This window comes from Melanotaenia boesemani, chromosome 8, assembly GCF_017639745.1.
Source record: "Melanotaenia boesemani isolate fMelBoe1 chromosome 8, fMelBoe1.pri, whole genome shotgun sequence".
NCBI classification, from domain to species: domain Eukaryota; kingdom Metazoa; phylum Chordata; class Actinopteri; order Atheriniformes; family Melanotaeniidae; genus Melanotaenia; species Melanotaenia boesemani.
This window is the reverse complement of record NC_055689.1, coordinates 34,628,080-34,642,816: the sequence shown is the minus strand read 5'-3', so window position 1 is coordinate 34,642,816 and position 14,737 is coordinate 34,628,080. Positions and strand designations below refer to the sequence as shown.

Here is a 14,737-nt window from a genome sequence, read left to right as displayed (position 1 = left end):
CACGGTCACATGCACTCAGACGCTGGAGAAATGAGTCACGGTGCAGCACCTCCTCTCAGAGGAGTTCTGCTTTTACATGTGGGGGGGTGACCTACCAGGAGGCGGCGGTGGAGCCGTTTGGTCCTCCTCAGGGTGCCCATGATGCGGCGGCCCATCTTCTTGGCATACCACACAGAGTTCAGCATGCTGCTGCGCCTCCTCTGCGCCTCCTCTGGCTCCTGCTGCAGGCTGCTGGGTGGCGGAGGTGGTGCTGGCTGGAGAGCAGACGACGGGAGGGGGGGTTTCACTCCACCTTGTGCCCCCCCTCCCCTCCCCTCCTCACAGACACAAACAGGGAGGCTGCGGAGGAGCTGGTGGAGGTGACCAGAATCCGTCCTCCTCCTCCTCCAGCCGTCAGCGAGCGGCGGACGTCGGCCGGCTGTAGGGACACACTCGGCTTGATGGGAAAAAAGAGAGCGGAGCCTCCGGAGGGTGAGTTAACCTGGCAGGGTGAGGGATCATCACTGAGGAGGAGGAGAGAGCAGCCTTCGTCTGTCTGAGGCAGACAACAGACTGCAGCGCTGACGGAGGATGAAGAGAGTGTGTGTGTGTGTGTGTGTTTAAAGAGAGCGCACGCAGCCAGGAAGTCAGTCCTCTGATCTCTCTGCAGTGTGAAAACATCACGCAGCTCCTTCCTCCTCTTCTTCCTCCTCAGTGCGTCCGATCCAGCTGACCTTTGTCCCACTTCAGTTTCCCTCCACAAACAATGAGTCTGCGGGAACGCTCGGCCCAGAAAAATGCTGAGTAATCACGGCTGTGATGGACAGCGTGCAGATCAGAGGAGGGCAAAATAAAGAAAAAAGGGTTTCATCTTTTGGGATGAGCTGGGGTCCAACCGGAGAGCAGGTCTGAACCTGAACGCAGCAAATCCACTAAACCATCTCCCTCACTCTAGAAAGATAAACATTATTCTCGTGTGGAAGACATTTTTCTTTCCAGTAATGGTCCCATCAGGTTCAGCTCAAGGTCAGACTGTGAGAAACTGGAAAAACCATCTCAGACTCTCCAGGCTTCAGTTAGCATGTTAAATGTTAAAGTCCATGACAGTCCAGTTAGACCAAGTCTAGGATCTCCAGCTGAGTGGGAAACGGTTGAGTTCATGGTCATGAACCAGAACAGGGTTGAATGTACCCTCCAGGTTGGGAATGAGCGTAAGGCTGCATTCACACCAGACCTTGATTCCAATCCCAGTTCCCGTGCTGGGAAAGTCTACTTCGTTTGGGGAGGAGTTGCAAACCAGCTCTGATCTGGATGATAGAAGCGAACTCTGTTCCGCCTACGAAGATAGTTCTAGGTTTAAGTATGTCGGATGATAGGATGATAGCCGGAGGACCGGTAGGATCTGATGCAGTGCCATGTTTTAAGGTGTCAAGGCTGTCAAGTCCATTCCTCCACTAGGGGGCAGTGCTGAGTTCGGGAGTTCACTTGGTTTCAGACACTGTCTGGCAGCGGTAATGCGTCGCTATGAAGTTGTTTCCAACCGCCCAACAAGCCCTTAACATTCGTATATAGTCTTTTTTGTTCCCTTCCTGATCCTCTTCTTCTCTGATTTGTTTCTCCCGCCGTTCGCTTGTCAGCTATTCTGCCCTGACGATTTCCAGTGGTATTGCTCCGTTTTCCGCTGCAATGAGGACGAAGCTTTTGCTTACTTGTGGTGAAGTGGCTAGAATGAGTTTCCTTTAAAAGGAGGCTGGATTCAGTCAGGGATCCGGTGAGGAGCTTCATACGGAAGCTGAAAGGAGCCAGCGGAGGTAGTTCAGGCATCCGATTAGGATGCATCCAGGTCGTCTCCCTCTGGACGTTCTCTGGGCACGTCTTTCAGACCCACTGGAAGGATTATATATATCTCTTCTGGCCTGGGAACAACCCGGGACTTCCTAGGAAAGCCGGGAGGGCCTGGGTCTCCCGCCTGAACCTGTTGCCTTGAATAAAGGGAAGAAAAGGGCTTGTTTGGAAAGATTGGAGGAGAAAAAAAGAAGCTGGCAGCACAGCTCGGGCTGGCTGATGTGAGTTCATCTGTCCGACAGCTGAACGAAGACCCCAAATGCAGCAGCAAAGATCAGGTGACCTTTTAGAAGAGCTGAAATACTTCATAAATTCAGGAAATGTAAACAGCTAGGGAGTGTATCAGGTAACCGCTTTGAGCAGATCATCTATGTGGGGAATGTTTCTGGAAATGTTTTTCAGAACTTTCCCTCCAACATTCCAGACCTGGAAAACCGAACATGTCCATGTTTTCCTGAAAGCTACAAACAGAGCTGGTGTCCCCCCCCCGTATCCTCTGCTGATGAGGAGTGTGGAGATGAGATGATGGAGAACATGTCTTTTGCTGTAAATGTCTTTGCTGGAGCAGGAAGACGGTTTACTACGTCCAACCCCCCCATCGTGTTCCTGACAGCCTCACTTAATCTGTCCTCGTTCCTCTGTGCAGGTTCAACCCCTCCTCCTCCTCCTCTTCATCCTCCTCCTCCTTTCTGTGGCTGTGGGGATTTTCTTTGTCGACATTCATCTCCTGCGTTGCCATGGCGCCACCGAGGCGGAGGCAGAGAGATGACAAAATGAAAGTAGTGTACTGTACGTCCTCGATCTATTCACTGCGTTGTCGCTGTGGAGGTGGGAAGGTAGCCGCCGGCAGACGTCAGGACAAGGACGCCAGGACAAGGACGCCTCACCTTAAACACGCAGGAAACCGCTGAGAGCAGGACGGAGGGACGCGTGGAGCTCAGTTATTCTGCTCTACAACATCAGAAATGACCATTTTTTCCACAAGAAGTGAGAGAAAACATAGTTGATGGCCCCTTGGAGCCACATGGTTTCCATCCTCACAGACCTCCATGTGGTCTGTTAACGCTCCAAACTCCAACACTCCCACATTTATGCTCCAGCTTGATGTTGATGTACATGGGAAGCCAACGACCAGTCTGATGGCAGGGTGCACAGACCGTCTTCAGGTTTCTAGTATACACCACAGCTCATTCAGGAGAAGTGCACACTTTTTGATATTGTTTATATTTTCAAAAATATTTTAATGGTTGTTTTTCATTCCACCAAATTTATCTATAGAACTAAAATGTTCATAAGATTAGACCTAAGCAAAAAGTCAATTAATTGCACGGTAAGAAAAACTGAGCGTGATGCCGGCTGCGATCATTTTTTTTCTTTATTTCTTACTTTACCACAGACGGTGTGACAGGTTTGGAGTATCTGGACTGAACGCTCTCGTTTCTTGTGGGCTGATGTCTCTGGTGTCATGTTGACAGCAGCATGTTGGTGAACCACCAACCTGTACGAGCCGGTATGCTGCATTTGTTTTACAGGACTGCCAACTCTCACACATCACACATCGCAGTGGCTTCTTATGCTCTCGTGCTAAACCTCTGATCTCTCAGCTGAAATACACATCAAGAGCAGTCGGCTAATCGAGAGGTTCGGGAGGATTCCCGGTGGGCCGCGGTACTTTTGGGCCGGTGTCCCGGCGTTCGTGGAAAAGACGCAGCGCTGCAGCAGCGCTTCTTCACTGCTCGTAGATCAGCAGTGATGAGGGAGATATTTCAGCTTCACAAACAGCAACGATGCACAGTATTTATTTTTAGTTTTTTTTAAATACAGTGGTACTAACTGGTGGTTTTACTGGGTTTCTCTGTCTGAGCCTCATGTTTAATATTTTTTAATATATTGTTTGAAGTAATTTTGTTTACAGAACAGAGACTTTATTTTCTATCACACTTAGTGTTTTTGGTTGTGTTTAGTTTTCTTTCATTGTTAATGAGACTGAGAGTCCATTCTTTTTATTGTTTTGTTTTATTTAAAATTTCTTCCAGGTCTGGTGTAAAATGTTCTTTAGAAATGAAAGTTTATTGATCTTTGAAAGAGTGTACTTGCATTATTAAGGCATTGTCATTATATTAGTTGAAACTGGTCTCAAAATGAGAACACATGACAGCTTTGCCCAATATTATCGCTTATCACAATAAATTCTGAGAATATTTATCGCACAGCAAAATGTCTTATCGTGACAGGCCTACACAAGACTACAGATCTGACTTTCTGGTTTTTGATATCTCAAACAATTTTAAAAAAATCCACATCCAAACATGGACCTCAGATCCAGTGAAATTCAGTGTTTATATTGGGTTGCTATGGAGACGAACTCCATAGTGGAGGCCTCAACTGACAGAGAGAGAAAAAGTAGCAGAATCTGGCCTGAAAATGAAGTTTTTAGCCTGCAGCCATACAAGCATCATTTTAACATTGAAACGTAGAAAACTAGCACCTCTCTCTCACATTCTGACCTTCACAGCTGTCTGGACCCTCTGGAACCAGGGCTGTGTCCGAATGTCCAGAGAGAAAAAAGTAGGGCACTCAAAATTACCCACAATGCATCTTGAAAAGTAGTGAGCATCGATGGTCACTAGACGGGTCAATATGGACCACAATGCATTGCGGGCAGAAGCTCAACATGCAAAATTACCTATAAGCAAACAAACAAAGAATAAAATACAACATAAGGGATAAAAATAAAAATATTTACACACAACTTTGGATTTGGAATGGCATCTTGACGCGGGTTGTGGTTGCCGGGGTAACGGCGGTAGTCAGGTGGTTTGCGGCGACAAAACAATAAGCAGCTTCGTGTCCGAATCGCCAAGAGAACGAGTCACTATGTAGTGTGTTATGTAGTGCAGCCCTATGTAGTGAACGAGGGGTTAGGGAGTAGGGTGGACATTCGGACACAGCTCAAGAAGCCCCCACCTACTGCCCTATAGGCTGTTATGTTAACTTCCAATGAGATTTGTCCCAAACAACATGAAGTACCTCTTTTTACATGCTGTAACTTAAAACTATTTTTCACAGACACAAATCACACCCTGATCTGCTCAGCTGAGCCTCCTGGTTCATACAATGTGACACAACACCTCACAGGTCCTGCTCAGGACATACATGAACTCACAGGTCCTGCTCGGGACATATATGAACTCACAGGTCCTGCTCGGGACATACGTGAACTCACAGGTCCTGCTCGGGACATACGTGAACTCACAGGTCCTGCTTAGGACATATATGTACTCACAGGTCCTGCTTAGGACATATATGTACTCACAGGTCCTGCTTAGGACATATTTGAACTCACAGGTCCTGCTTAGGACATATTTGAACTCACAGGTCCTGCTTAGGACATATTTGAACTCACAGGTCCTGCTTAGGACATATTTGAACTCACAGGTCCTGCTTAGGACATATTTGAACTCACAGGTCCTGCTTAGGACATATTTGAACTCACAGGTCCTGCTTAGGACATATATGAACTCACAGGTCCTGCTTAGGACATATATGAACTCACAGGTCCTGCTCAGGACATATATGAACTCACAGGTCCTGCTCAGGACATATATGAACTCACAGGTCCTGCTCAGGACATATATGAACTCACAGGTCACAGGTTCAAATTCTGCATCACTCACTGAAGCTCTGTAAAAACATTTAGACTTCAATAAACAAAGAAAAATAAAATACACTCACTCAAATACACACACAGTTACACATGTCCATGTCCAACACACAAAAACTTTAACAGGTTTGGAAACATCAGCTTTACGGTACGGTACAGGTAGGTACGCATTTTTTTGTATTTTCACAGACAAAAAGTGGGAAGGGCACCAGACTATCCGAACACATCCGTCCCCCTTTTTTGGGAGCCTTCTGTTGGGATCCCAGTCTTAACAATCTGACCCAAAAGGGTGAAGCTGGACACTACAATCCGTTGACTGGTTGAAAGAATCATCACTTCCTATCCGACATGGCTCCAAGAACAAAGGGGCAACGGCACCATGTTTGAATATAAGGTGGATTTTTTGTTGTTTAAAGCCACATGAGGAGAAGAAGAAAACCAAGTGCTGGATGTCGGTTGTTTGCTTCTGGTTCAAATTCTTTGTTATAAGTTGAGGACGGCGTTGCACCGCTATGACATCATCACGTATCTGATGCATCTATCGTTGTCCCACTGAAACCAAGCCGACCAAGAAAGGGTATGGATGCTGTGGAAATGCAGCAGATACCAAGCTGGATCCCTTGATGGAAACAGGACTTGAAAGTACCCAGTAATTTAACTCCAAGGGACTTGAAGGTTCTTGTAGATCTCACTGAGGTCTAACATCCTACAAAGATCTTATAGATATTAAAGAGGAGTCAGCCAATCAGAAATATCCAGCACTGGAACCCCTGACTGGTACCTGGTAAGTCATCATGAGGAGCATCTGTCTGGGAAACATGAAGATCTGAACTAAACTTTATCTGAATCCATCAAACAGTCCCTGAGATCACAGTGGGGAACCATCAACTCAACCACCAGAACCTTGTGGCTAAAATCCAACACTTCTAATATAACCACACTTTTAGATAACCACACGTTTACTCTTCATGGAGCTCTCGCAGCCTCCATCTCCACATGAAGACAGAAAATCTTCCACCAGCAAACATGTCGTTCCCCAGAAAAAAATTGATGACTTTTTAATCGGCATGGAGGTGAAATGATGTCTTCTACATGCCATGAAAGCATGATGGAGATGTGAAGCTCTAGGTGGGGGTGGGTTTACCTGGATCGGGGGGTAGGGGTTGGAGGAGCAGGAGGGGAGGGAGCTGTCCTCTCCGTGGGGGTAGAGGGTGGAGGGCGTGGGGGAGGGGAGCTCCGAGTGAAGGTGTCCTAATGCTGAAGAGCCGTCAAAGATGCACTCCAGAGATGCTACCTACAGGATACAGGACGGGGGAGGAAACACGGAGGCTCGTAGGGGTCAAAATACAGCCAAGCAAAATCAGAAAAGCAGCAGTTTACAGAGATATAAAGGGAAATACAGCAGATTATAGACCAGATGTTCTCCAGTTTCTCCTTCAGGAAACGTCTCATGTCCAGATTCAAACCATCTCAGTCTTTATTGGCCGTCTGAACACAAAGCTCCACATTAAAATCCAGGGTTCATTAAAAAGAGGGATCAATAACAACCTGAAGCTGCTACAGAAACATGTCAAGCAGTGGAGACCGTCTGCAGCCAGAGATCAAATGCAGCTTTTCATTCCTGACTTGTCCCAGAATTCCCAGATTTCCCAGTTGACATCTGGCATGAGAGGATAAACGTCAGGATATTTACCGAACACGTTATCCTCTGACCTCCTGTTACTCCAGGAGGTCGTAGCTTCTTAAAAGATTTCCATCAAAAATGCCAGATTTTTCACCTGCTTCTGAGAAAAGTTAAAACATTTTTAATGCAAAAGCACCAGAAATGTATTTAAAATATTATGTATGATTATTTTTAGGTTATTACTTTATTTATACATTTATATATTTTTCTCTCTATCTAAATAATGCAGATATAAAAATAGCCTTTGAACTAATATTCAACACATTTCCCCTGAAACAATAAGAGAAAAATTAATTAAAATAAAATATTATTTAATAAAATTTAAATTCTTAATTTAAATGTTATTCCTACATTCTTTGGTGAAATAAGCACACAGAGTTTTTCACCATTTAGCAGAGAGAAAATACACCAGATTCTTTAAGATTAACTCAAATATAAAACGATGAGAGCTGAGATTTTCTGCCATCAGCTGTTTCTGACTCCAGCTCCTGCTCGTCTCTGTTTCATCACATTTCCACGCTTCAGCTGGACTCTAGTTTGGATCTGAACATGAGATCAGCTGAACAGAGAAAAACAACTTTGCAGTTTGGGTTTATCACATAGAAAAAACAGAGAAGAAGAAAAGTAACCCAGAAGAGGCTGAGAAGAAACAGGCAGACATGAAGAGCAGGAGGAGGAGGAGGAGGAGGAGGAAGCTGGGCGTCGACGGGATTCAGAGACAATCTGATGACCAACAGAACTTTCTGGGTTCTAAAGTTCTGCTAATCCATCAGAACACAGAACCGATCAGTGATCAATGAGGAGCAGCAGGTGAACAACAGCACTGCAGTGATTGTTCTGACTTAAAAACCAAACACAAAACACGATGAGGACAGAATCGATCACAGTTGATCAGTCAAGCAACCTGTCAGGTCGGGACTGAGCGTTATGGATCACAGATACTCTGAGGTGTAGGAGCTGAATGCTGAGCATGCTGCAGACACGTGAACATGACCTGAAGTCTGACGCTGACAAACAAGAAGCAACAACTGTCTGCACCATCTGGAAACAACATCCATCTCTGAGACGCGTCAGGAGGTTTAGTCTTTTCCCACGTTCATCCAACCAGCTGGACTCAGATTCACAGAGTGAGGTCTTAGGTTCTGGATCCGGTCGGCCATGATGGTGGAACGGAGATACATGAAGTTTCAGTATGAAAACTTAACTAATCCAATCTAAATGTAAACTAAACTCTCACAAGTAAACTTAGCTAACCCTAAGCTAAAGGCTAAACTAATCTAAACACTAAACTAAGCTAAAGACTAAACTAATCTAAACACTAAACTAAGCTAAAGACTAAACTAATCTAAACACTAAACTAAGCTAAAGACTAAACTAATCTAAACACTAAACTAAGCTAAAGACTAAACTAATCTAAACACTAAACTAAGCTAAAGACTAAACTAAGCTAAACACTAAACTGAGCTAAAGACTAAACTAAGCTAAAGACTAAACTAACCTAAACACTAAACTAAGCTAAAGACTAAACTAATCTAAACACTAAACTGAGCTAAAGACTAAACTAAGCTAAAGACTAAACTAACCTAAACACTAAACTGAGCTAAAGACTAAACTAATCTAAACACTAAACTAAGCTAAAGACTAAACTAACCTAAACACTAAACTAAGCTAAACACTAAACTAAGCTAAAGACTAAACTAACCTAAACACTAAACTAAGCTAAACACTAAACTAAGCTAAAGACTAAACTAATCTAAACACTAAACTAAGCTAAAGACTAAACTAACCTAAACACTAAACTAAGCTAAACACTAAACTGAGCTAAAGGCTAAACTAATCTAAACACTAAACTAAGCTAAAGACTAAACTAATCTAAACACTAAACTAAGCTAAAGACTAAACTAACCTAAACACTAAACTAAGCTAAACACTAAACTAAGCTAAAGACTAAACTAATCTAAACACTAAACTAAGCTAAAGACTAAACTAACCTAAACACTAAACTAAGCTAAACACTAAACTAAGCTAAAGACTAAACTAATCTAAACACTAAACTGAGCTAAAGACTAAACTAATCTAAACACTAAACTAAGCTAAAGACTAAACTAATCTAAACACTAAACTAAGCTTAAGACTAAGCTAAATATTTAAGTATTTCCCTCCAGTTTCTGGAAGATTAGTTTCCTACACCGTAGCTCTGAGAAGACAAATTTCCCTGACAGAATCCAGACTTTTCCAGGACTTATATGGACATCTGTCCATCATACAGACTGCATCTTCTCTTAAATTTTCTGTTTTCATACAGTAAAACTCATCGCTGGAGTTGGTAGCTCTGGATCAGTTCTGCTGGAGCTTCATCTGAGTCGTACTTTTAATTAAACAAGTCAGAAGTAAACCTGGAGGAAGCTGCTGGACGTCAGTGGAGGTCAAACCAACCAAAATAACTGAAGTTGTTCAGGAAGATGTGAAACTGAGTATTTCCCCAGTTTAATTGAGAGTTCAGCTCTGAATACCTTAAAAAGTTCTGTGATGTCACAGATCGATTTTCTAGCTGGCATTTTAACTAATTTACTTTTTCTCCTTTTAGGATCATTTCCACTGGTTTTCACAACTGAGGATTCCAGATGGTTTCCCTTCTAAACTATAACAATAATAAAGATAATGGGGAATATCCTCTTGTAGATGTTTATGGCGTAGATGTAGATACTGCTGCTGCAGTGTCTATGAATGACCACAAGGTGGCAGCACAGCTCCGCAGAGCAAACATGAATCTGACCTCCTGTTCGGTTAGTGTGAGCCATGCAGGGTGAAATATCACATCTCAGATAATCTCTTCATCAGATTAATGAGGCAAGCCGAGGTTTTCTGATGTTCTGTTACTGACCCGAACCGTCTGAAAGATTATAACATACCGATCAGCTGAGGATGACCCGAAATGATCACTGTTAATATTTCATCTTTTTACTCTCACATTCTAATCTGTTTAAAATCCTCCCTGTGAATTAAATTTTATTTTTATTCATGTTTTTGTTGTTTTACTTCTTTTGTTCTTTGATTTTATCTAAAAACAGAACAAAACAAAATCTGATTTCAGAGTTGATCTGTGGCATTTCCCATGATGCACTCTGACAGAAGCACGTAAAACAGGCGCTTTTAGTGCAGCAGCAATGGCAGGTGACGGTAACGTGACGTAAACGTGTTAAAATCTGAGCAGCAGACAGAAAAATGAAAATATTTACTAAAGATGGAAATCAATAGAGGAATTATAGGAAGGTCTGAGAATGTTTGGGTAGATCCGATCATGGTTAAATACAGGTGTTTTTCTGAAGGCATTATGAAATAATTTAATTTCTAAAAGCTTTTAAAATAGCTGACTGTGTCTTCAGTAACAACTGCTGACAAAGGAGCCATTTTTGGTCAAATTCTCCAGTATGAAACCAAAATATTTCCACAGATCTGACTTTAATTTCCTACTCTTCCGTCATCTTGATGCTAAATTATGTTCCCGGTTGTGACACAGAGTCTCCGTTCACCCTCAGCGGTCGCAGAGTCGGTGCTGATGCTGCACTGACTATTGTCAAAGCAGGAAGACCTGGAATCTGGTCCATGATCGGTTTCAGTTCCAAACTATTACTGAGACGTCTGTGTGCAGACTGATGGTGGTAATAAAGTTTATTCAAACACGAAGGCGGAGCTACAGACGACAGAATGGCAGCAAACGGACCTCAGAGCAGCTCACATGTAGGTGACACACACAGCCAACAACCCCCATCCTCCCCGTGTGTGTGAAGATTATAAACATGTAAACATAAACATGTAAACATAAACAGGTTCCAGTTCATAGCTGGAGTGGGAGCAACACATAATGTATGAAGTTCTGAGGAAGAGGAAGCAGAGAAGGCCACAGGCTCCGCCTCCTACCTTCATAGGTGAGATGTGAGCATGCGTGACGTATCCGTGCACATTCTCAATCTGGGACAGGTTCTTCTCGGCCACCTGGACCAGCTCGGGCCCCCCCGCCTCCTCTGTCAGCTGAGGCGAGCTCTGCTCCTGGGGGGACGAGTCCTCATCGTGGTGCCGATACTTCTGCAAGAGCACAAAACGAATTAAAACTGGGTTCCAGAAAAATACCAGTTAGGGTTCAGATCAGTTCATAACGGTGTTAGGTTAGCAGCTGATGCTAGCTCAGCAGCTGATGCTAGCTCTCCTGCTGTGGTGACGCTGTCCTGAACTGGTTTGGGTCGTATTTGACTAACATGAGCTTCTCTGTTATGGTTGGTGAAGCTTTTCCATCATGTCTGACTCTGCTGTGGCGTACCTCAGGGCTGCATTCTCGGCTCTATCCTGTTTTCTGTTATGCTGATTAGTGCTGGGCGATATGACGATACATATCGTGGGGACGATAGAAAAGTGTCTATCGTGCCATTTCTCTTATATCATTTCTATCGTTTCTAACCTAATTTTATCAATTATTACAACAAATATATCATTAAATAGGCTGCGACGATTTTATTAACGTTGTCTTGTCACTATGCATACTCTAAGTTTTTATAAGTGAAAATAAAGAAGAATAAAAAAAGATTTTCTGCAAAGAAACTCCGTCTGGTGGTTTTGCGACATGACGCTGCTTTACGTTCTTTGATTCTCACGCGGGTTTGCAAAATGCTTTACGTTAATCATGAGTGCTGAACGATGGACGCGCAACAGGTTGATGTTTCATGCCAGGAGTCGCAGATAGAGACAGCTACGCAGGCAGCCCAAGAAGAAGCACTTTTACCCAAAAGAGGGGGTACGTCTGTGGTTTGGTTACATTTTGGGTTCAAGAAGTCCGACACCGATCAGAAGACGGCCATATGCAAACTATGCCCGATGCCAACACAACAAACCTCTTCTATCACCTTAAGAAGGTCCACGAAAAAGAATACATGACAATCCAAAAAATCCGAGCTAAACCAAGTGGAACAGCGGGGGCAAGTTGCGAAAAGAAAAACTATAGCCAGCCGAAGATAAAGCAGTCTTTCGCACAAGGTACGCCATATGAGAAGGCGTCCCAGCGCCATAAACAAATCACATGTGCCATCTCGCGTTACATCTGTAAAGGCATGGCTCCCGTGTATATAGTTGAGAAGGACAGCTTTCAAGACCTTAATTAATTAAATAGTGCTTATTTTGACAGTTGAGTTTAAATAACTGTATGATTTTGAAAAAAATGTGAAGGCTACTGTACCTCAACCACAGCTGTTTTCATTTGATACATTTATACTGCTGCACTAAATTGTATGTTTCTCATTTGTGACAGTACAGTTAAATGTCACTTCAAAATAAAGCTGGAGAAAAGTAAGCAATGAAATTTTTGTCAAACTTTACAGAGAATAACTGAAAACATACTTTATTGTGGTATATCGTGATATATATCGTTATTGTGATATAAAATAATCCATATCGTGATATATGATTTTTTCCATATCGCCCAGCACTAATGCTGATGATGTACAGATCTATCTGCTTGTGTAGCCCAGTCTAAGTGTGACATCTAGCTTTCTGCTAAGCAACCCGAGAGATAAAGGTGTGGCTTTCTGAACATTTCTTACACCTGAATGTATTTTATTTCCACTACTGGCCAGCCCAGTAAACATATAAATGAGTGAAAACGTAAACAAAGTCTGAGGGACTGAAGGGTAAAGACAGCATTGTGGTCTGACATCACTCAGCTGGAACTTATCTAATTACGACCAAGTTAATAAATATCTCTGATCATTTCACATGATCAGGTTCAGCATGTTGTCAGAGATGTCAGGACAGTAACTTTTTAAAGTCTAAATCTTTGTGAATATTTCAGATCTGGATTCTAACACCCTGACAGATCAGACCGCGGACAGACGCTGTGTTTTTATTTGTTCAGAGGTTTTTATTTTTTGATTTCCACAAACAGAGGCATAGACGGCTCCACAAGCTGCTGAAATGCAGAGAAAATATACTAAATTATATATATTTTTTTGTTATAGATACTACAATTTTCCATTTGAACAGAAAAGACTGTTTTATATTCAGTTGATTAAAGTTTTGGTACAGAAACAGGAATTTTCACATCAGAACGGAACAGAAATGAAATTTCTGGATCAGATCATCTTCAATATCTTACAACAAGTTGTGAAATAACTGTATTAAGTCCTGTGTAAAGTGAAAAATCCAGGCAGAAACCTTTTTAAAGGCTGTTAATAGCAGTTCTTAGATAAAGAAGAATCTCTGAGGAGGAGACTCCGATGCCTCAGGTGTGTTCTGTACGACACAATCAGACAGAAAAAACGTCAGGTTGTAGATTCTCCTCCTCTTTGTGCAAATCACAGGGATGTGGGCTGTGGACCAGGACCACCACTCGGGAACATCTTAGCCCACGTTTAACAAGGCGGTTGGTTCTGGAGGCTCCTCTGAGCTTAATTTACTTCTCCCCAAACACTCAGCCTGATTTCTATCCTGTAAATGACTGAAATGACTGAAGCTCTGGTTCTGAAAAACGTCCATTTTTCTGTCCACGAAGGCACTAATCTTTACAGTAAGTCAGATGAAAAACAGCCACATTTCAGACATGTGGAGCTGGAGACTGGATCAGAGTGGACGTTTCCAGAACCAGCGCTGGTCTCAGAACAATAGAAGGTGACTCAGAGCCGGGCACTTCAGGTCCAGACCGAACACAAACTCCTGGCTGAGTCACCGGCACAGAGATGAAGAGCTGCCTCAGAAATATCAGCCTCTCTGAAGTCAGAGCCACGAGTCGCCTGCAGACATGAAGACTCAGCTGCAGCTCCCAGGGTGCATTTCACCAAACGTCCAATCACAGAGCTTCGCTCTCTGCTGAGGACAAGCGGTGGCGAGAAGGTCGTGGTGGTGATTATGGTCCAAACCAACAAACAGGACTGAGCTAGATGAAACTGGGACATCAGATGAGAGCTGATATTTTTCCCAGAGGAGTCTCGTCTGCACACTTCGCATATCGATGAGTCAGGACGGTCTTCGTCATCCGGTCTGCGGCTTAGGGAGGACAGACGCTCGCGTTGACAGGCGGACGCTCCCAACGTAGCCGTTACATGACTGGACGGACTGACGGGCCGAGATCTGGACAGGACCACCTTTAAAACCACCGAGTCATGCTTTCAGTCTGAAACACATTGATGAACTAAATCCACCGTCTGAACGTCCTGCAGAGTGAATGAAACCGAGTCCCAGACAGAGATCCAGGTTAAGTAAATCTCATCTTCACTATGCTGTAAAATGCTACTAAAAACAAAATTTTATCATTTTTTAAAAACTCATCCAGCCATATTTCATTCCTAATCGCAGACAAACAACATGTCAGATGATGAAACTGAGACGTTTCACCATGTGATGAAAATATGAGCTGATAGTGAATCAGAGCTTCAGCCTATACACCTAAAAACCACCAACCAGGCCAGAAATCTGGGTGTATTTAGACCTTCACTTTGAAAAACACATTAAGGGAACTATAAAGTCAGCCTAACATATGAAGGGTAAAAGATGTGATGTGTCAGCAGGACCTGGAAAAACTA

The 14,737-nt window shown here is 43.3% G+C and overlaps 2 protein-coding genes across 17 annotated transcripts in view; both read right to left on the bottom strand.

The window, feature by feature from the left end:
- LOC121645098 (zinc finger protein 420-like) overlaps positions 1–14,737 on the bottom strand; it is a 1,096,702-nt gene that overhangs the window by 580,229 nt on the left and 501,736 nt on the right. The window lies entirely within an intron of this gene.
- The window catches only part of LOC121645089 (discs large homolog 1-like protein), a 117,346-nt gene that overhangs the window by 38,806 nt on the left and 63,803 nt on the right, over positions 1–14,737 (bottom strand). For 10 of the 16 annotated variants that reach the window (XM_041993414.1, XM_041993415.1, XM_041993418.1 and 7 more), the window contains one exon: positions 11,094–11,258. In XM_041993414.1, coding sequence (XP_041849348.1) covers positions 11,094–11,258 — 165 coding nt within the window. Of the gene's footprint in view, positions 1–95; positions 562–6,632; positions 6,783–11,093; positions 11,259–14,737 lie in introns of those variants that run through there. The other 6 variants (XM_041993409.1, XM_041993412.1, XM_041993411.1 and 3 more) reach the window with 2 other exon arrangements.